Here is a 23732-nt window from a genome sequence, read left to right as displayed (position 1 = left end):
TAATGTCTAAAATAGCCATTTCATTCTCAAATAGATAAAAAAAAAAGTGGAAGAAACCCTAAATTTTATATTTATATTAATTCATCAAATTAAATTGAATTGAAAATTTACAAAACATTTTAAAACTCAAAAAATATACCTAAGCAAGTATGCCTAGGATTCCCCAAATTTTTGACAAAAGAACACAAATTTCCGAATTTTCCCTGATTTTAAGGATATTGATTTATTCCAGACTATTTTCCGATATCCCGACTGGAGTGGGTTGGGTCTCGTGGCGCAGGGGTAGCGGCTTCGGCTGCCGATCCCGATGATGCTATGAGACGCGGGTTCGATTCCCGCCTTATCCACTGAGCTTCTATCGGATGGTGAAGTAAAACGTCGGTCCCGGTTTCTCCTGTCTCGTCAGAGGCGCTGGAGCAGAAATCCCACGTTAGAGGAAGGCCATGCCCCGGGGGGCGTAGTGCCAATAGTTTCGTTTTTTTAGTTTCGTTTCGACTGGAGTGGCCACCCTGAATTTGGATGTGATTGAAAACAAAAAAAAACAAAGTTTGTATTGAAACTTGTACGGACGAATGCAAGATGAAAAATTGTTTTTTTAAGGCATACAAGACTGAGATTGGGGCAAATAAAAAAATCTTCCTTTACCGAATTCCCAGAGAATTGCTTATTATAATTAAAAGATATTAATTTTGTTTTATTCGACGATTCATTTTTGTAAACAGGCAGTGCAACCTATGGATTAATTAACAGAAAACAAAGTTGCATTTGTGGTTTGGTTGAGCGTTTTAGCAGAACGCATTACTATGAATTTTTGTTGCAGTCATAGTAATAGCTTGCTTTGTTTGTTGACAAGCAATTCAAACAACGATTTTTTCTTGCATTTTCGATTTGTCTGAAACTTCAACTAAAGGTTTTTATATTTTAAAGTTTAAATCTTCCTTCAATTATGACAGCTATCAGCAGTTTTCAAAGGACAATGACAACTAATAAGGCTTTCTAGTCAGAAATTTACCAATACATTCAAAGTATGTTTACATTACAGCTGGACGATTGTTTGCATCAGGTTTCCTATCTCTTTCTAGCAAAAGTTTTTTGTCAGGCGACTTCTAGCTGGTTTTTTTTTTGACTGACCGCCCGATATGTCAGCCAACATACTTCGCAGGGCTGTGACAGCTCGAGCTCGATCATTGTTTGCATCAGGACACTGTGACGAGAAGTTCATCATTTTTGAGTTAAATTATATTTTTTTCACTGGGCCTAGAAAGCCTTATGATTGAAAAAAGATCCAAAGGTCAAAGAGAAAGCACTACCAACACTAAGTTTCTGTCGATTTCAAAAATATTAAAAAATGAATTTAACAGAAAAGGGCTCATTATTATGAGATTTTCCAACGATCATTTGATTCTAAGAAAAAAAAAACAAAAAACGTCACGTCCTCACGCCAACTGTCAAAGCTTCCCTTGAAGACCAACCGACGTCGAACGCAATAATTGGCTGTCACTTTTCGATTGCGGCTTTGACAGGTGAGCGGCCGAGCGCGCGTAGTAAAGAGTTGTCCAAGATGGCGGCGCGTCGACACAAACGGCTGACTAGATGGGGTTGATTCATGATTAGAACGTGACGCGGACCGCGCGCACTCGGAAGAAATGGTTCGTCGGTGAGTCAACTCTACGATCCTCTTCCTCTTCTCCCCTCCACCGTCCTGAGCCAATGGTTTCGCCATTCAGCCAGAACGCGAACGAAAGTGTGCTGTTTGTTTTGGTACGGTGCCGACGAACGTCAGAGCGTTGGATCGTGAGTATTTGGGTTTTGGCAGAAACTATTGCCACAAATGGAAAGTATTTTTGCGCGTGGCCTTAGATCGAAGGAGTAATATTAATTGAGAATAAAACTTGCAGTTTGAGGTTATAATCTGTATCCATTTTGCTTGGCACAAAATGTCTTCCCGATTCCCCTTAACAGCTAACAGAACATGCATCACTTTTGCACCTTAAATTGACGCAAAATTTGCCCAGTCATCATCAGCGAAGAACCGACCACAAGCAGTTGTTCTGCCTTGGAAATATTTTCGAGTGCAACTGCAGAATGCAGCACCTGATCAAGAAAACGTGACTGTATGCAGAAAAAAAACCCGCCACACGTACCTTGTCAACGGTCCGGGAGTTTCGCTCACGGCTTTCAGCGACATCCGCAGCTGCCGGTGGAATGTTCCGATGATGGATTCGCGGCGTCGGCCGTTGGTTCCGGCGGCATCATCACCCGGCGTCGTGACTATCGGTTTGCCCGAGTCCGGATCGATCGAAACCGTCACGTCCTTGGGCGGTTTTGTGCCGCCGCCATCGACGACGGTTTTGACCAGAATCGGGCTGGGCGTGTCCGCGGCGAGCAGCTTCGTCCAGGCCGTGTCGCCATCGCCCACGAGGGGACCCGTCTCGGACCGGCTGGTGTCTTCGAAGAGTTTGGTCATTTTTTTTTGGCTCGACTAGCGATCCAAGTGCGCCATGCAGTGGTGGAAAGTGAAGAGACCTGTTGGAAGGGAAGGAAAACAGAACGCAAATTAGTATCTTGATCAACGATTTTGATGTTATTTTTGTCATTTTTAATCATTTTTATCATTTTTATCAATTTTGCAATTTATGCATTTTTTGATTTTTTTGCATTTTTTGCATTTTTTGCATTTTTTGCATTTTTTGCATTTTTTTGCATTTTTTGCATTTTTTGCATTTTTTGCATTTTTTGAATTTTTTTGCATTTTTTGCATTTTTTGCATTTTTTGCAATTTTTGCAATTTGTGTCATTTATATTCATTTATATTCATTTTTGGCATTTCTGTCATTTTTGTCATTTTTGTCATTTTTGTCATTTTTGTCATTTTTGTCATTTTTGTCATTTTTGTCATTTTTGTCATTTTTGTCATTTTTGTCATTTTTGTCATTTTTGTCATTTTTGTCATTTTTGTCATTTTTGTCATTTTTGTCATTTTTGTCATTTTTGTCATTTTTGTCATTTTTGTCATTTTTGTCATTTTTGTCATTTTTGTCATTTTTGTCATTTTTGTCATTTTTGTCATTTTTGTCATTTTTGTCATTTTTGTCATTTTTGTCATTTTTGTCATTTTCGTCATTTTTGTCATTTTTGTCATTTTTGTCATTTTTGTCATTTTTGTCATTTTTGTCATTTTTGTCATTTTCGTCATTTTTGTCATTTTTGTCATTTTTGTCATTTTTGTCATTTTTGTCATTTTTGTCATTTTTGTCATTTTTGTCATTTTTGTCATTTTTGTCATTTTTGTCATTTTTGTCATTTTTGTCATTTTTGTCATTTTTGTCATTTTTGTCATTTTTGTCATTTTTGTCATTTTTGTCATTTTTGTCATTTGTGGCATTTGTGTCATTTGTGGCATTTGTGTCATTTTTGTCATTTGTGTCATTTTTGTCGTTTTTGTCATTTTTGTCATTTTTGTCATTTTTGTCATTTTTGTCATTTTTGTCATTTTTGTCATTTTTGTCATTTTTGTCATTTTTGTCATTTTTGTCATTTTTGTCATTTTTGTCATTTTTGTCATTTTTGTCATTTTTGTCATTTTTGTCATTTTTGTCATTTTTGTCATTTTTGTCATTTTTGTCATTTTTGTCATTTTTGTCATTTTTGTCATTTTTGTCATTTTTGTCATTTTTGTCATTTTTGTCATTTTTGTCATTTTTGTCATTTTGGTCATTTTTGTCATTTTTGTCATTTTTGTCATTTTTGTCATTTTTGTCATTTTTGTAATTTTTGTCATTTTTGTCATTTTTGTCATTTTTGTCATTTTTGTCATTTTTGTCATTTTTGTCATTTTTGTCATTTTTGTCATTTTTGTCATTTTTGTCATTTTTGTCATTTTTGTCATTTTTGTCATTTTTGTCATTTTTGTCATTTTTGTCATTTTTGTTATTTTTGTTATTTTTTGTAATTTTTGTAATTTTTGTCATTTTTGTCATTTTGGTCATTTTGATTATTTTGATTATTTTGAACATTTTGGTCATTTTGGTCATTTTGGTCATTTTGGTCATTTTGGTCATTTTGGTCATTTTGGTCATTTTGGTCATTTTGGTCATTTTGGTCATTTTGGTCATTTTGGTCATTTTGGTCATTTTGGTCATTTTGGTCATTTTGGTCATTTTTGTCATTTTTGTCATTTTTGTCATTTTGGTCATTTTTGTAATTTTTGTAATTTTTGTAATTTTTGTCATTTTTTGCCATTTTTTGTCATTTTTGTCATTTTTGTCATTTTTGTCATTTTTGTCATTTTTGTCATTTTTGTCATTTTTGTCATTTTTGTCATTTTTTGTCATTTTTGTCATTTTTGTCATTTTTGTCATTTTTGTCATTTTTGTCATTTTTGTCGTTTTTGTCATTTTTGTCATTTTTGTCATTTTTGTCATTTTTGTCATTTTTGTCATTTTTGTCATTTTTGTCATTTTTGTCATTTTTGTCATTTTTGTCATTTTTGTCATTTTTGTCATTTTTGTCATTTTTGTCATTTTTGTCATTTTTGTCATTTTTGTCATTTTTGTCATTTTTGTCATTTTTGTCATTTTTGTCATTTTTGTCATTTTTGTCATTTTTTTCATTTTTGTCATTTTTGTCATTTTGATCATTTTGGTCATTTTGGTCATTTTGGTCATTTTGGTCATTTTGGTCATTTTGGTCATTTTGGCCATTTTGATCATTTTGGTCATTTTGGTCATTTTGGTCATTTTGGTCATTTTGGTTATTTTGGTCATTTTGGTCATTTTGGTCATTTTGGTCATTTTTGTCATTTTTGTCATTTTTGTCATTTTTGTAATTTTTGTAATTTTTGTAATTTTTGTAATTTTTGTAATTTTTGTAATTTTTGTAATTTTTGTAATTTTTGTAATTTTTGTAATTTTTGTCATTTTTGTCATTTTTGTCATTTTTGTCATTTTTGTCATTTTTGTAATTTTTGTAATTTTTGTAATTTTTGTAATTTTTGTCATTTTGATCATTTTGGTCATTTTGGTCATTTTGATCATTTTGGTCATTTTTGTCAATTTTGTCAATTTTGTCAATTTTGTCATTTTTGTCATTTTTGTCATTTTTGTCATTTTTGTCATTTTTGTCATTTTTGTCATTTTTGTCTTTTTTTTCTTTTTTGTCATTTTTGTCATTTTTGTCATTTTTGTCATTTTTGTCATTTTTGTCATTTTTGTCATTTTTGTCATTTTTGTCATTTTTGTCATTTTTGTCTTTTTTTTCTTTTTTGTCATTTTTGTCATTTTTGTCATTTTTGTCATTTTTGTCATTTTTGTCATTTTTGTCATTTTTGTCATTTTTGTCATTTTTGTCATTTTTGTCATTTTTGTCATTTTTGTCATTTTTGTCATTTTTGTCATTTTTGTCATTTTTGTCATTTTTGTCATTTTTGTCATTTTTGTCATTTTTGTCATTTTTGTCATTTTTGTCATTTTTGTCATTTTTGTCATTTTTGTCATTTTTGTCATTTTTGTCATTTTTGTCATTTTTGTCATTTTTGTCATTTTTGTCATTTTTGTCATTTTTGTCATTTTTGTCATTTTTGTCATTTTTGTCATTTTTGTCATTTTTGTCATTTTTGTCATTTTGATCATTTTGGTCATTTTGGTCATTTTGATCATTTTGGTCATTTTTGTCATTTTTGTCATTTTTGTCATTTTTGTCATTTTTGTCATTTTTGTCATTTTCGTCATTTTTGTCATTTTGGTCATTTTGGTCAATTTGGTCTTTGACAATGTGTGTTTTATAGAAGACTTCGAAGAGGTAATATTGAATAGAATAATTTTACTTTTTTCTAGTTTTTTTTTTTGCTATGAATCTTTGTATTTGAAAATAAAGATACTTGTGATCAATGTTGAGCTTCTTATTTTTTTATTATTATTCAACGTTAATTCCCAGTAGCCGGAATTTGCGTGTGGGCGAAAGAAACAATACAGCTTGAATACGTTAACCGTAAAACAAGTTTTCTAATGATTTTTTTTTTTCGCTTTGTTCAATCAATTTACCGGTATCGCACTAAATAATGAGCTACGGCGAGACTTGATCGCCACCGCAAATTCTTGCCGGCTTTATAGTTGGTGTGGAATAGTTCACTCTTCATGCCGGGGTTTAACTTTCCTCTTTCCTGATATCTTTGTTTTAAGTAAAAGGGGAAAAGAGGTTAAGATTTTATGCTTGACTAACATTCAATAAAGACATTTTTATTTGGGGTAGTTCAAAAATTCATCACGCTACGAGAAATTTAATTAGAATCTTGTATTACGTAATATTTGAACGGTTCCTCAATTAATAGAAAAATGTCAGAGGGGAACACAAGCCATTCCCCTGCAAGAAAAGTATCAACAAGCGAAAAATTTCGCGCTGCATTGTAGCGATCACGATTTATTGTTATTGTGCTCTGCGTCATTTTCGCTTACTCTGCAGATTTATTGTGATTGATCATGTTGGCGCTGTCCTCACATTCTTTGAGATAAAATTCAAATGAGAGAACGAGTAATTTGCTGAGATTTTTTTTTTCAATTTGAAATAACTTTTATAATACGATATAATTTTATAGTTTCTAAAATGCGACGTCTGTTGATCGCGACGTTTCAACTGCCGCAGCTTTGTAACACTAATTGCGGCAGCATGCACAATTAAAGTGCTGGTGCGTGATTGATGGAACGAGGTGTGATTCCTCGGTTGTCACCACTGTTCTACACTACGGCAAAGGACGGGTCTATAGTTTTGCTGCTGAACGTGTGACGACGTAGGACACTTTTGACAAGTGCAATTTAATCATTAGCAAAAGATTTATGATTCAACTCTCGGCGGGGGAATGCATGCGGTCGTAAACTTTCCTCTCTCTGAAAGAGGGGTTGTTTATAATTAGTTCTGTTAAATACCGATCCGATTATTGAATCTGCTCAAGGGTGTGAATGTTGACAAAGGCATTAGTGTGGGAATTTCCATGAAATTGACGATCTTTGGCAAAATCCATGAACCTGCAACAACCTTGGTTCAGTCTGTTTACTCAAGGAGACCGTAACCAGTGACAACCGCCCCTGACCGACGGTTATTGAGATCAAATGACCACGTTTAACCCAATTCCGGTGACGACGTCCATAATTAGAGCAGATTACACCCCCACTAGCAATCAAGTCACGTAGTAATTACCGGCTACTACGACAAATAGGCCTAAACCGCCCCCCCTGCTGTGCGTCTAGCAAGGAGAAATATAGATAAATGCAAAAAGGCAGTAGGCTCTGCTGCTACGGCGGCTGTCAATACTGCCGGTAGGCTTGGAACGGCCCGACATCAACCGGACATAGAAGTTTGTCGATGTCGACGCAATCATCTCGGAACCTCATTAATTTATTGTGGCAAAATGTTTAATTGGTATCCGCGTGTGACGGTGTCGATGATCGGATGCAACTACCGTGAAAAAGGCCATATTCGGTCATAAATTAAGTTCGCCGTCGTGACTTGTCAACGGGGCAGGGGTGCGAGCCCATCGACACCTGTAATCGCACTGGCAGTAGCGACAGCGTGTGGAGAGCGTTTATGTCTAATAAAAATCAACAAACCGGAAACCATCTCGCCTTGAAGGCGGATCGCGACCCTTCTAACACCGCAGATGACACCTTAGGTTCTTATAGGTATAAAAGTCGGCATAGAAATCACCCATCGATTTTGCGCTTTGCAATGCAAATCTGACCAGATTAGGAAATATCAATAACTAGCAGTGGGACATCACAGTAGTCGGAGGTTTGTTTACTTTGTTGTGATCGAACTGGGGAAAAGCTCCGTCAGGGTTACAAACCAATCTGGCAATAATCGAAATGGTTACATTGAGCATAAACATGAACATGGTTGACTGAAATATACCCATTTTAAGCCTAACAAGCGGTCGTGTTAGAATGATGCTGGATGATCTGGAGTATTCCTTGAAACTTACAAAAACCAAGAACACCAACGAGTAGAGCAACTTTTTGTGAACACTTCTGTTTATTTTCACTTTTACCAAAAGTTATTCTAATCCTTTTACAAGCACTTAACAAAAATATTTCCCAAATCTATTCTAATCAGGCGAGAATGCATTGGGCCACGCCCGTTTTTCTATTTTCAGCTTAGTTCTTTTTTCTTCCAGCAGACCCATTCCGCTTAGTGCTGCCAATTGTGATGAAATTTTAAGCGAACACTCACGAAAAGTAGCATTTAAAGAGAAAATTTCCTGGCATCGCTGGCCCACTCCAACAGGCGCTGCTGGTGGTGTTGGTGGCCACCTTTTGTTCTTTATTTGCCTTCGCTTCTCGCTCGGATATCTTCAGCCTTCGATTGGAATGGGTCGTCAAAAGTCAAAAGACTTGGGGCGTTTGTATTTTTGACGGCGCTTGCTAATTATGTACATGTTTCGGGCTTATTTTTCAAGTGAGTGACTAAATAATGTTCTAAAAAACGTGTTGCCGGTAGTTGGAAGCAATTTCATATCTTAAGCGCTTTGAAAACGTTAGCGTATGGCGAATTTCGTTAAGCAGTTCAGCTCTCATCTTGCGTGTGGATGTGTGTGTCACCAAAATGATGAGGAATGGTCTCGCAAAATAGAAATTACGATCAAAAGTGCATTAAATTTGATCTTTTTGGTCAGTAAATGGCATCAATTTGCGTGCTTACTCGAAATGTTTTTCGAAAAGATTAGAAATTGTTATCACAACTTTGCAACTTACGATGGACCGTATCATGATGATGTTTGTTTGAATAAAGTTATTTCGATTGTTTTTTTTTTTTGTATGTATTTTATACATTTTTAGAACCAAGTTTAGTAGCAAAAGTGTTGCCAGCTCACACGCATTTTTTTTACAAATAAGAAATAAGAAGTCTCTTTCCCGTTTGTGCTGTTTATTTACCTTCCAGAACGCGGGCAAAGCCAACTTTGTTTACGAGCCACTGCCGCATCTAAAATATTTACACTTTGGCTACAAGGAAAATCCTACTCGTTTGCTCTGTTTGGCACTGTGTGTATACTATTGACACAAGTGCATCATCCAAAGAAGCTAAATTACACTGCAATGTGCAAATTTCCTCGTGTCCTTCAAGTCGATTGTACGAATTCTACCGTCAGCGAATTCCCCGCGATCGGCTTTCAACAAAATCGCAAAACATCGCAACAATCGCGTTGCAACAGGATCCCACCTGCCTTCTTTTTTTTTCGATTCCAGTGACGATCCGACAACGTGCTCGCCCTGAAACATCGACCGTTGAACTCCATCAGCTGATCACCACGCCGACTGCGATCGCGCTTTTTTGACAGATCGATCGCGTGAACCGGCGGCGCTCGTTCGCTGTCAGTTTTGCTCAGCAAATAATTTATTCAGATCGCCCGAACGACCAACGGATTCTGACGAATTAATTAACCTATTACGTAATCCGCGTAGCGCGCGAAAAAGGGCAAAAATCTCGCCCGGCAAATCTCGACGCGATCGGAAACAACTAGCAGGCGGCGACGACGACGACGATGATGACAGTTGCATAACCTCAAAAGCAGTTTTCCGCGTACTCGCGTGCTCTCGTCGCAGCCTACTAGGCTGCGGGTAACCGTAACCTTAACCGTGATGGGATTTTTCCTCCCCCCCTTGCGATCAATAAAACCGCAGTTGCGGTTGCCAGCTTTTTGAAGTGCGGCGCAAACGAACTTTCCCCCCTGACAGGTTTGAGTCGGACCGTTTGACAGTTTGTCTGATCGTTTGACGTTTCGAGCAGGTTTGACCTTAAGTAAACAATAACTAAATAGGTTTTGTTTAGCTGACTTATCACCGCCTAATTTAACGCAAAAGTGACAGCGATCATGGAAGCGATCCGTCATTTTTGCGCCCCATCAATCATGGTTACACGCCTACTTTGTGTCGCACCGTGCAATTTGACACCGCTCAGGATGACATTCGATACGGTCGTTGTCGCCGGTCGGCTTTGCTGAATGAATTTAGTTGTGAAGTGTGAGATTTTTTGATTCACTTTTCTTTCCCTTTTTTCCCGCGATTGACGTTTGTTGCTGAAGTCTAAAGATTGACGGCGCGGCGCCCTTTAAGCTGTTTGAAAGTGCAAAGGGCTATTGCTACCCCCGGTTGGAATTTCCGGAACGGAAGCCAAAAAAATAATTAATTCTCGTCATATTTTTAGTTCGCAAAATCGGGTGTTCATCATTTTCTTTACATTATTTTTTTTTTGTGGGAGCAGGTGGTTGCATTAGAGCAAATTATTATTTGACAGTAGTACATCGTAGATGAGCAATTCTCTACGAAATCGGTCTTTTTTCTTCAATTTTAATTTTTGTATTTTTTAATCCGACTGAAACTTTTTTGGTGCCTTCGGTATGCCCAAAGAAGCCATTTTGCATCATTAGTTTGTCCATATAATTTTCCATACAAATTTGGCAGCTGTCCATACAAAAATGATGTATGAAAATTCAAAAATCTGTATCTTTTGAAGGAATTTTTTGATCGATTTGGTGTCTTCGGCAAAGTTGTAGGTATGGATACGGACTACACTGGAAAAAAATAATACACGGTAAAAAAAATTTGGTGATTTTTTTATTTAACTTTTTATCACTAAAACTTGATTTACAAAAAAACACTATTTTTAATTTTTTTTATTTTTTGATATGTTTTAGAGGACATAAAATGCCAACTATTCAGAAATTTCCAGGTTGTGCAAAAAATCATTGACCGAGTTATGAATTTTTTAATCAATACTGATTTTTTCAAAAAATCGAAATTTTGGTCGTAAAATTTTTCAACTTCATTTTTCGATGAAAAATCAAATTTGCAATCAAAAAGTACTTTAGTGAAATTTTGATAAAGTGCACCGTTTTCAAGTTATAGCCATATTTAAGTGACTTTTTTGAAAATAGTCGCAGTTTTTTATTTTTTAAAATTAGTGCACATGTTTGCCCAGTTTTGAAAAAAATATTTTTGAAAAGCTGAGAAAATTCTCTATATTTTGCTTATTCGGACTTTGTTGATACGACCTTTAGTTGCTGAGATATTGCAATGCAAAGGTTTAAAAACAGGAAAATTGATGTTTTCTAAGTTTCACCCAAACAACCCACCATTTTCTATCGTCAATATCTCAGCAACTAATGGTCCGATTTTCAATGTTAATATATGAAACAATTGTGAAATTTTCCGATCTTTTCGAAAAAAATATTTTCAAAATTTTCAAATCAAGACTAACATTTTAAAAGGGCGTAATATTGAATGTTTGGCCTTTTTGAAATGTTAGTCTTGATTTGAAAATTTTGAAAATATTTTTTTCGAAAAGATCGGAAAATTTCACAAATGTTTCATATATTAACATTGAAAATCGGACCATTAGTTGCTAAGATATTGACGATAGAAAATGGTGGGTTGTTTGGGTGAGACTTAGAAATCATCAATTTTCCTGTTTTTAAACCTTTGCATTGCAATATCTCAGCAACTAAAGGTCGTATCAACAAAGTCCGAATAAGCAAAATATAGAGAATTTTCTCAGCTTTTCAAAAATATTTTTTTCAAAACTGGGCAAACATGTGCACTAATTTTAAAAAATTAAAAACTGCGACTATTTTCAAAAAAGTCACTTAAATATGGCTATAACTTGAAAACGGTGCACTTTATCAAAATTTCACTAAAGTACTTTTTGATTGCAAATTTAATTTTACATCGAAAAATGAAGTTAAAAAATTTTTACGACCAAAATTTCGATTTTTTGAAAAAATCAGTATTGATTAAAAAATTCATAACTCGGTCAATGATTTTTTGCACAACCTGGAAATTTCTGAAAAGTTGGCATTTTATGTCCTCTAAAACATATCAAAAAATAAAAAAAATTAAAAATAGTGTTTTTTTGTAAATCAAGTTTTAGTGACAAAAAGTTAAATAAAAAAATCACCAAATTTTTTTTACCGTGTATTATTTTTTTCCAGTGTAGTCCGTATCCATACCTACAACTTTGCCGAAGACACCAAATCGATCCAAAAATTCCTTCAAAAGATACAGATTTTTGAATTTTCATACATCATTTTTGTATGGACAGCTGCCAAATTTGTATGGAAAATTATATGGACAAACTAATGATGCAAAATGGCTTCTTTGAGCATACCGAAGGCACCAAAAAAGTTTCAGTCGGATTAAAAAATACAAAAAAAATCGAATGACCGAAATCCTAGAGAACTGCTCAGATGGAGAATTAAGATTGTTCACTGGGACTAAAATTTAGACCTAAAATTAGATTTGCCTTATGATGGATAATTTTGAGATATAATTCTGTTCGTTTTCACAAATCGACATTCCTTTGCTTTTTGTTTTTATTTTAACGAAACTATGTTCATGTATTGTCAAAAGAAATAATTTTGCATCATTAGTTTTTTCTTACAAAATGACCATGTGAATGTTTGTAAATCTTTATCTAGATTTTTTTCTGATCGATTTGGTCTCTTCGGCAAATAAAAATACACAAAAAATGAACTTCCCAATTTTTAAGATTCATTTCAACCCAAAATTTAATCCCAAAATTTCATTTCAGAATAGTTTTTAAAAGTTTGGGGAACTTTTTTCTTTGGTGCAAAATCTAGCACTGGAGACATACACTGTTTAAAAAAAATGATTTCTACAACACAAAATTATTTTTCGAAGGTTTCGACAAATTTAAAAAAAAATATATATATTTTAAGACGTAAGTCAACTGTGCGGCAACCCATTTAAAAACCAGACAAACGTCAAAAAAACAAAAAACAAACCGAGGGGTCATTAGGACGCAAAAGCAAGTGTAATGAATTTTAAAAATATTCAAAGTTTCTGTGAAATTTTAAGTTACAATAAAAGAAAACTTGAAAAAAAAACTAGACACAAATTTAAGTAACTTTAACTTTTTACTTGATTAAGTAAACATAATGCATTGGTGTTCCCCTCGGCATTATTTGTTCAGCCCAGTTAACGAGCAGCATTCGGTAACTGGGCTACGTTCTCAGCCTAGTTACCGAATAAGTAATGTAGAAATTAGTCTTTTTTTCAAATTTGATTTGCTTTGCTTTATTTTATGAAGTTATGTGTAATATTACACCATGAAATATGTAGCTCATCAGTATGGGAAACCTACTTGACCAAAATGTCACGCTCATATATACCTGTATCCTTTCCACTCTTCATCGGTCTGATGGCCGAGCGGGCTAAGGCGCCAGTCTTTATTGATGGTGCTGGGTGAATCCCGTCGGTTGCATGTTTTTTTTGACGAAGGTGATGTGCATGCTTTTGCATGCGATTTTACCATCGTTTTTTTTTGCTGTGTTTTTGAATAAATAGTGATTCAAAAAAAACGAAAAAGGGCAAACTAATTTCTAAACTTGGTAAAGTACAAAATGCTTTCGAAACATACCTTAGTCAATTTTTTATTAAGTACCAGTTTTTTTTATTAAATAGTGCACATGTTTGCCCATTTTTGATAAAACATTTTTTAAATGCTGAGAGTTGCTTAATTTTTGCTTTTTAGAAATTTGTTGATACGGCCTTCGGTCGATATGGTTTGGTCTTTTAAAAAACAGAAAAAAATGATGTTGACAGTGCACAGTGGTCCAGAACGCAAAATTAAGGGGAAAATGAATTTTCCAAAAAATGGCGAAGTTTTGGAGTTTTGGTGTCTTCAGACGAGTTGTTGCAAATAGAAAGGGGCAACTTTTGATTTGGTTGAAAATTAGGGTGGTTCACGATTAGGGTGATTTTCAAAATATAACTTTTTAGGAATATTTTTGGGAATTTTTTCGTCTTCTAGAAAATTGTTTGGCTTGCCAATTCATGCAACGAAGACATCACAATTTTATCTCGTAATCTACGCCTTCTACGACCAAATTTATAGAAAGCATCTGAGCAAACCTTCAAAAATCCGTTTTTGAACGAATTCAGGGTTAAGTTTAAGAGAAAAGTGATGTTCGGGGCACTTTTAGAAAATGATAATTTTACATGGAAACCCAAAATATGACCAAAAATCGATTTGTTGACAATTTGGCTCAATTCTGAGGACAGATTTAGATTCAGCGGGCAAAATTACATGGAAAAACATATATTTGGACAATTTTCGAATTTTGTTAGGGTGGTCCCATATGGTTATCCCTTGAAAATTAGACTTTTTCAAATGAAGTTTCGATATTTCGAGTTTAAAGAAAAACACCCCTGAGATTTTTTCAGGGTTTGTAGTGCTGGATCTCCTCTTTCAAATGCAACCTGGTGCTTCAAATTTTGCTTGCGCCTTTTCGAGATATTTAAGTTTTAAATTTGCATCTTTTTTACTTTAAAATTGCTGTAACTTTTGACCCTTAAGTCCAAATCGACTTGTCAAGAAATAAAAATGTTTGTGTTTTAAAGCTCCAAAAGTGTCCCGAATACCACTTTTCTCTAAAACTTAACCCTGAATTGCCACGTTCAAAAAACTGATTTTTGAAGGTTTGCTCAGATGCTTTCTATAAATTTGGTCGTAGAAGGCGTAGATTACGAGATAAAATTGTGGTGTCTTTGACAAAGTTGCTTGAATTGGCAAGCCCAACAACTTTCTAGAAGACAAAAAAAGTCCCAAAAATATTCCTGAAAAGTTAGATTTTGAAAATCACCCTAATTGTGAACCACCCTAATTTTCAACCAAATCAAAAGTTGCCCCTTTCTATATGCAACAACTCTTCTGAAGACACTAAAGCTCCAAAACTTCATCATTTTACGGAAAATCAATTTTCGACCTAATTTTGCGATCTGGACAGTGCAGTGTTGCCCAAATGGCCCTTGTTTTCAGGATCATCAATATCTCGAAAACTAATGGTCCGATTACACAGCGTAACAAAATATTTTTTTTATTTTTTGGCAGCACGAAAAAAAATGCTCCTCTAGGGATCGGCTTCCCGAACAAAATGCAACCTGGCGCATATTTTTATTGTTATCCTAACTCGAGATATTCAATGCAGAAGTTTTGCATATGAATCACCCCCCGTCGGAAAATATTTTTTATTTTGTTTTCTCTGTAACTTTTGATCAATTAGGTCTTTTTGGACGCTTCCGGTGTCATTCGACGGTAAATTGTTAGAAAAACTCAAGATTTGGTCCCATTGGCCGGTTCCTGTAACCGGTTCCGGAGGAAATCCGGAATATTGGCCAAAACTGTGCAAAAACTTCAAAATTTTGAAGTTTTTTGCTCTTAATGCGAAGTGAACGCACTATAGCATGAAACAATCCATACAAACTAACAAAAATGTTGGTCCCAGCATGTTTGAAGGTGTTTAATTGAAAAGGTGGCCATTGAGAACCGGTTCCGGTGAATCCGGATCCGGAAACTCCGGAAAAAAATCATTTTTAAGCATGATTTAAAATAAATTTAGATTTTTCTAGAAATCTAGAAAGATTCTTAATATTTTTTTTTTTTTAATTAATAAACTTTTTATGTGATTTCTGGTTCCCTGATCCAGATCAGTCAGAACAGGTTCTCGTTGGCCACTTGACAAAATTTTCAATTCTGATTTCAAATAAATTCAGATTTTTCTAGAAATCTAGAAAATTTATAAATTAAAATATGCCAAGTGACCACTGGCTCGCTGATCCGGAACAGTCGGCCACTTGGCAACATTTTTATTTCTTATCTTAAATACATTCAGATTTTTCCAGGGATTTAAAAATTTCATTAATTAAAATATGCATTTTTAAAATTAATTAAAAATTCAAGTTTCCTCTGGTAACATGATCCGAAACAATCAGAACGAGTTCCCGTAGGCCACTTGGCAATATTTCTAATTCTGATATCGAATATGTTCTTAATTTTTACAAGAATTTTTAAATTTCATTAATCTAAATATGTTTTTTGAAAACTTGATAAAAATATTTTAATGTTCCCTGGTTCCCTAATCCAGAACATTTAAAACGGGTTCCTGTTGGTTACCTGGCCATATTTCTGATTCTGATTTTAATTAATTCTGATTTTTCTAGAAAACTAGAAAACTTCCCAATTAAATTATGCTATTTTAAATTAATACACATTTTAAGTGACCACTGGTTCCCTGATCCGGAATATTCAGAACGGGTTCCCGTTGGCCACTTGGCCACATTTCTGATTCTGATTTCGGATTAATTCATATTTTTTCCAGAAACCTTGAAAATTTCTTAATAAAAAACTGCCTTTAAAATTAAAAAAAATGTCAAGTGTCCACTGGTTCCATGATCCGGAACATTCAGAACAGGTTACCGTTGGCCACTTGGCCACATTTCTGATTTTGATTTTGAATCAATTTAGATTTTTTCCAGATACATTGAAAATGTCTTAATAAAAACTGCTTCATAAAATTAATAAAAAAAAATAATTTCCACAGGTTCCCTGATCCGGAACATTCAGAGCAGGTTCCCGTTGGCCACTTGGCCATGTTTTTGTGGTAATATGAATATGAAGTAGCAAAGAATGCTTCAACAACACTTTTATTTATATCTGTCAGACACATTGGAATTGTGAAAATATTGCTTAATTTTTTCCGGAGTTTCCGGATCCGGATTCACCGGAACCGGTTCTCAATGGCCACCTTTTCAATTAAACACCTTCAAACATGCTGGGACCAACATTTTTGTTAGTTTGTATGGATTGTTTCATGCTATAGTGCGTTCACTTCGCATTAAGAGCAAAAAACTTCAAAATTTTGAAGTTTTTGCACAGTTTTGGCCAATATTCCGGATTTCCTCCGGAACCGGTTACAGGAACCGGCCAATGGGACCAAATCTTGAGTTTTTCTAACAATTTACCGTCGAATGACACCGGAAGCGTCCAAAAAGACCTAATTGATCAAAAGTTACAGAGAAAACAAAATAAAAAATATTTTCCGACGGGGGGTGATTCATATGCAAAACTTCTGCATTGAATATCTCGAGTTAGGATAACAATAAAAATATGCGCCAGGTTGCATTTTGTTCGGGAAGCCGATCCCTAGAGGAGCATTTTTTTTCGTGCTGCCAAAAAATAAAAAAAATATTTTGTTACGCTGTGTTATCAAATTTAAAAAATGAATCGCGAAATTTTCGGATGCCTTCAAACAAGTAATATGAACATGTTGGAACCAAGACTGACATTTCAAAAAGGAACAATTCTTAAAAAATTGCACGTAAATATTGAAAAAATCTGTATCTTCAGAAAGGAACTTTCTGATCAGTTTGGTGTTTTCGGCAAAGTTGTAGGTATTGATGAGGACTATTCTGAAAAAAGGCACACGGAATTTTTTTCCTCCAATTTTAAATATTTTTTTTTTACAAAAAAATTGTTTGACAGAATCCATTTTTTTTATATTTTAGGAGACAAAAAGCCGCAACTTTAAAACCATAGCAAAATATAAACAAATATGATTTTTAGTTTTTTTTTTTTTTTAATATACATTTTATTCATTTTTTTTAATGGCAGAATCAAATTAGCAAGCGAAAGGTACTTTACAGATTTTTTGATTAAGTTCACAATTTTCAAGATATAGCCACTTAAAGTTCAATTTTAACTGAACATTTTCAGTTTTCTCATTTTTTTTTTAATTTTCATGGTTGTACACCTCAGAATATATTTTTTCGAAAAGTTGAGAGAATTTCCAATGAAATTGCGTAATGTGGATTATCCGAAGGCCTCGGAAAAATTTCACTTCGGATAATCAAAACTTTTGATAATCGAACCACAAAAAAATTGTCTAATTTTTGAATGCTGAGCTTAGGTATGACCCCTGAACTACGCTAAAATGATTTAGAATTTTTTTAATCCAAAATGTATTTTATTTTCAAATTTGACTAAAATGGAGTCGCAGAACTCGAATTTTATGTAAAAAACAAGAAAATGAAAAAAATACGAAAATTTTGTTCGTGATTCGATTATCCGAAGCCCCATACAAACCTTCGGACAAATCGAACTTTGGATAATCGAAACTTCAGATAATCGAGGCTTCGGATAATCGAGTCTGGACTGTGTAAAAGAAACAAGAAACAAGAAAATTTAAGTTTTTTATGTCTCATTCAAACAGTCTTTGATTTTCTAGAACCAATATCTCAAAAACTAATGGTCATATTTGCAATATTGAAAATGAATGTCAAATATTCAACTATTATTTTTTATTAAAACGTAACTTTTCAGTAAAAAAAAATCTCGGATGTAGATTAAAATTAGTGCACTTTAAAAAAAAAATTAACACCTTTATAGCAAATTTATTTCTAAATCCAAAAATTATGTTCAAGGATTTTTAACTACTTGTTCAATAGCAATGATACAAAATTGCTTCTTTGATCATAAAGAGTGCACTTTTCTTCAAAATATACGATGATGCATCCTAAGAGTAAGTCACGTATGTGGTCTATTCCAAGGAAATCCACAAAGACGAACTCATCTTTAAACAAACTTTTTCCGTGTTATTCTTTAAAACACCAAAATAAGCAAGCCAAAATTAGCAATGAGTCAGATGGCAGCACTGCAGCTTGTTTTAAGATAGTTATTTAAATTGTTCTAAAAATGCTAAATGCTCACACCTAATCAAAGTTTGCCCAAAAATTAATCTCCTCTTTCGGAAATTTCCGTGACAAGCCATGAGACAACCGTCCTCCAAGATCCTTGTTGCCCAATAAACGCTAATTTGATGTGTGTACAATTCATAAAGCAAGTCATAAAGTCGACAAATCAACCTCCTCCTCCTCCTTTTTGTTCCAGAACAAACAAAGCCACTTATGACGTAGGTATTCCGGGCCAGTAAAGTGTCCAAACACATTGCTCCGGCAGAAGTCTCAGCGGTTAGTCGTGTTTTTTCGCGGTGTGTTTGGCGCGTTTTTCACGGCGATTCCGAGGCGTGTGCGAGCGGACAAGCCCGTTCCGGTGGTCAGAGAGGCCACAATCTGGTCGTCGTGGACACGGCGGCGGTGCAGCAGCGGAAGAGGAACGAGTTCCTGCATCCGAGCAGCAGCAGCAGGAGGAGTGAGCAGCAGCGGCCGCGGAGGCAGCTGAGGCGAGAGACGGTCGTTGGTCGGTGGAATCGGCCCCGGAGAGTCGACTGCGGTCGGCGGACCAGTTTTCGGCCAGGCCAGGTCGGAGACAACCCCGTTGTTTACGTGGCTGGCAGCAGGCAGCACAACAACAACAACAAGCGCGCGCAAACGAGCTTCCCGCGCATCCCGCTGCGGGCGGCAGCCAGTGCGGCCAGTTCGGCGGTGAGTGCGAAAGGCGAGTTTTTTAGTTTTTTTTTTCTCATAGTTTTTTTTTTCCTGTTAGATTTTTTTTCTCATTTCTTCTGCGTTATTTTAGTCTTATTTTTGGTTTGATTAGTTTTCTTCCGTTTTTTCCTCAATCATGGATCCGACCGAGTCGGAACACGAGGAATCTGATTTCGATTCATCCATTGATGGTGACGAGGACGTGGAAATGAAGGACTCTGTCTCGGGAGTTCCTTCAAACACCACCAACAGGGACCACTTCCTGAAGGATAAGGATGCTGACGGTAAAGGGGGATCCACGGACGGGTCTAAGAGGAAGAAGCGAAAGCGTCCTAAATCAGATCCGAATCCGGTTCCCCCTCAACCACCGATTCCTCCCTTGACTCCAGACCCGATTCCCCCCTTGACTCCAAACCCAATTCCTTCTCCCAATCCAGATCCAATTCCTCCTAAAACACCGGTGCCGAATCCGGATCCAAATCCCCCACCGCTCCTGAATCCTCATTCCCAAAAACCGATTTCTCGTCCTCGTCAGTATCAAGAGGGATCGCAAACGGAATGGGTGGTCTTCTTCCGGTCCAAACAGAAGCCGTTAAACTTTGTACAGATCACCAAGGATTTGCAGAAGCACTATCCTGGGGTGGTCGAATGTACCAAGCTGAACAAGAGCAAGCTCCGCGTGATCGTGAACTCCGCGGTGCAAGCTAATCAGATCGTAACTGATCTGCGGTTCAGCATTGAGTACCGTGTTTGGATTCCGGCCCACAAAGTCGAGATCGACGGCGTGGTGACCGATGACAGTCTGTCGCTTGTCGACCTCTCAAGGGCGGTGGGACGCTTCAAGAACCCTAAACTTCCAGCTGTGGAGGTACTCGAGTGCCGGCAACTGGGCAACGTCACCACCGAGGGTGGCCAGAAGAAGTTCATTCCTTCTGCCTCGTTCCGGGTGACTTTTGCAGGGTCAGCTCTGCCGGACTACATTGAGCTGTACAAGCTTCGGCTTCCAGTTCGATTGTACGTTCCGCGAGTGATGAGCTGCGAAAACTGCCAGCAGTTGGGACACACCAAGACCTACTGCAGCAACAAGAGCAAGTGCTCAAAGTGCGCCGGCCCCCACAAGGACGTGGATTGCCAAAAGCAGACTGAAAAATGCCTGCTTTGTGGCGGGGAACCGCACAAAACTCGACAGTGCCCAAAGTACAAGGAGCGCGAGGACAAGATGAAGCGATCCTTGAGGGAACGCTCCAAGAAGTCCTTCGCGGAAATCCTTAGTCAGGTGACCCATCCCAATCGCTTCGCTCCTTTGGCGGACGAAGATTCGGGGGACGAAGATTCCGATGTGGAGGTCCTCTTCCAGAGAGACGAGGAAAGTGACTCTTCCGGACCAAACCCGAAGCGCAACAAGGCTTCCAAGTCCAGGAAAGCCGCTGGCGGCAAGGGTAAGGAAAGTGACTCGTTGAACTTCGAGGAGGATTTTCCTTTCGGTCCGTCGGGTAAGCCCGCTCCGAAGCCGGCACCGAAGCCGACACCGAAGCCGGCACCGATTCCTCTCAAGCCGCTGAAGCCCGTTCCCAAGCTGCCAAAGATCCCCCTAAAAACGGTTCCTCAACCGAATCCGATCACCGATGCCTTCAAAGGAGTCCTTCCTTTTTCCACAATCGTGGAATGGCTGTGCTCTTTTGTGAGTGAACCGACGCGTTTAATCATAAAGCGGTTTGAGCCTCTCGCTAGACACATCGGGAAACAGCTTGCTAGCACGATGCCCCTCTTGTCGTTCATTTCCTTTGATGGGTAATACACCAAAAACGAAAAACGGCATCTCCTTTCTACAATGGAATTGCAGAAGTTTAACCCCCAAGTTAAACGATTTTCAACAATTCGCATTCGAACGAGACTGTGATGTGTTTGCGCTGAGCGAAACGTTTCTTATCGGAGATGAGACGCCAGCTTTCCGGGGGTACAACATCATCACAGAGAGCAGGGCAGGGCCAAATAGAGGTGGAGGCGTACTGATTGGGGTCAGGAAATGCCACACTTTTAGAAAGGTCACGCTCCCGAATCTAGGAGGAATCGAAGCAGTCGCAGTACAGGCCAGGATCAGAGGACTGGACATTTGCATTGTGTCCGTCTATGTTCCCCCACAGGTGTCGTTAACTCGACAAAAGTTGTGGGGTATGCTTGAGCTGTTGCAGGCACCGCGACTGGTTCTGGGTGACTTTAATCTTCACAGCACCGAGTGGGGAAGTCACAAAACAGACCCTCAAGCATATCTGATTCATGAACTGTGCGACGACTTCCAGATGACCCTCCTAAACAGGGACAAGCAAGTTACGCGGATTGCAACACCACCAACGCCAACTACGTCCGGTACGAAGGCGAGTGCCATCGACTTGTCGCTCTGTTCCAACAGTCTGGCAGTTCTCTGTGACTGGAACGTGCTTCAAGATCCTCGTGGCAGTGATCATTTGCCGATCGCTATTCTGGTTAGCCATGGCCCACAGCAATCGACAACGGTGGAGATGCCTTACGATCTGACGCGAAATATCGACTGGAAACAGTACGCGGAGGCAGTCTCCATTGGAGTTGAGTTGCGAGCTGGGTTGGCACCGCTTGAAGAATATGCGTTTCTGGCTAATTTGATCTATGACAGTGCTATACAAGCTCAGACGAAACCCGTCCCGGGACCGTACATCCGAACGCGCCCTCCTCTTCCCTGGTGGGACAAGGAGTGTACGGATCTCTCGGCGGCCAGGTCTGAAGCTTATGTGGACTTCTGCAAGTGTGGAATCCGAGCGAACTTCCAAAAGTACAGAGCTCTTGATCGCAGGTACAGTAATACTCTGAAGCGGAAGAAGCGAATGTACTGGCGGGAGTTCGTTGAAGGATTACCAGCAGATACGTCCATGAGCACTCTGTGGCGCGTTGCGAGGGCCATGCGTAGAGGTTCCGTTCCGAACGAGAGTGTGGAAAAATCGGACAAGTGGATATTGGATTTCGCCAAGAAGGTGTGCCCGGACTCGGTGCCGACACAACCATCATTCGACGTTGTTGATGGGAGCGATTCTAATCCTCCCTTCTCGATGGTAGAGCTCTCCATAGCTCTATTGACGGGCAACAACACTGCTCCTGGTCCGGACAAGATCAAGTTCAGCTTGCTGAAGAATCTTCCGGACGTCGCCAAGCAGCGTCTGTTGAATCTGTTCAACACGTTCGTGGAGCAGAACGTAATTCCACACGAATGGCGACAGGTCCGGGTGGTTGCCATTCAAAAGCCCGGTAAGCCGGCGTCCGACCACAACTCGTATCGTCCAATCAGCTTGCTGTCGTGTCTACGCAAGTTGCTGGAGAAGATGATCCTCGACCGCCTCGAACCATGGATGGAACGAGAGCACTTGCTGTCTGACACGCAGTATGGCTTCCGGAGAGGCAAGGGAACAAGCGACTGTCTAGCCTTGCTGGCCACAGGAATCGACATAGCCCGTGGTAAAAAACAGCAAATGGCTTCTGTCTTCCTAGATATCAAGGGTGCATTCGATTCAGTCTCCATCGAGGTGTTGGGAGTAAAGCTGCGGCGGAGCGGTCTCAATCCGACGATGTGCAACTTCCTCATCAACCTGTTGTCAGAAAAACACATGCACTTTGTGCAAGGTGATCTGGCAATCACCCGGATAAGTTACATGGGTTTGGCACAAGGCTCACGCCTTAGCCCATCCATGTATAACTTCTACGTCAGCGATATCGATGATTGCTTGACCGGAGGCTGCACCCTTATACAGTACGCAGATGACGCAGTGGTTTCAATCGCTGCCAAGAAAGAAGTCGATCTGCTAGAACCCTTGCAAGATACCCTGAACAACTTGGCCCATTGGGCAGTTGGAAAGGGTATTGAATTCTCTCCGGAGAAGACGGAACTGGTCGTTTTTACGGGGAAGCATGAACCGCCGCAGCTCAATCTTTCTCTCTCGGGAAAGAATATCGAGCAGTCGGACCACTTCATGTACATGGGTACCATCTTCGATCAAAAGGGAACATGGGGGAAGCACATTAACTACCTGAAGCAAAAGTGCCTGCAAAGAACTAATTTTCTGCGCAGCGTCTCTGGCAACCGGTGGGGTGCTCATCCTTCTGACCTGCTTCGACTGTACAAGACAACGATACTCTCGGTGCTGGAATATGGCAGTTTCTGCTTCCAGTCAGCTGCGAAATCACGCTTGTTGGTTCTCCAGCGGATACAGTACCGAAGTCTTCGCATTGTCTTGGGATGCATGCACTCAACTCACAACATGACCCTCGAGGTCTTGGCGGGAGTATTGCCTCTGCGAACTCGTTACTACGAACTGTCTTACCGGTTCCTGATCCGGTGTGATTACAGGAATAAACTGGTAATTGACAACTTTGAAACGTTGCTGAACCTTCACGTTGAGTCTCGGCGCATGCTTCTATATTATGACTTTATGTCATCGTGGGAGTGGAGCCCGAGCACAACGGTACAGCGCACGCCTCCGT

The 23732-nt window shown here is 38.1% G+C and overlaps 1 protein-coding gene across 2 annotated transcripts in view; it reads right to left on the bottom strand.

Annotated features, from left to right (window-relative positions):
* Positions 1-23732, bottom strand: part of LOC120417667 (G protein-activated inward rectifier potassium channel 3-like) — a 241409-nt gene that overhangs the window by 205217 nt on the left and 12460 nt on the right. For both annotated transcript variants that reach the window (XM_039579791.2, XM_039579794.2), the window contains exon 2: positions 2145-2526. In XM_039579791.2, coding sequence (XP_039435725.1) covers positions 2145-2467 — 323 coding nt within the window. In that variant the 5' untranslated portion in view covers positions 2468-2526. The remainder of the gene's footprint in view (positions 1-2144; positions 2527-23732) is intronic.

This window comes from Culex pipiens, chromosome 3 (assembly GCF_016801865.2).
Source record: "Culex pipiens pallens isolate TS chromosome 3, TS_CPP_V2, whole genome shotgun sequence".
Taxonomy (NCBI): domain Eukaryota; kingdom Metazoa; phylum Arthropoda; class Insecta; order Diptera; family Culicidae; genus Culex; species Culex pipiens.
Note: the sequence above shows the minus strand (reverse complement) of the source record. Positions and strands in the feature narration are given on the sequence as shown.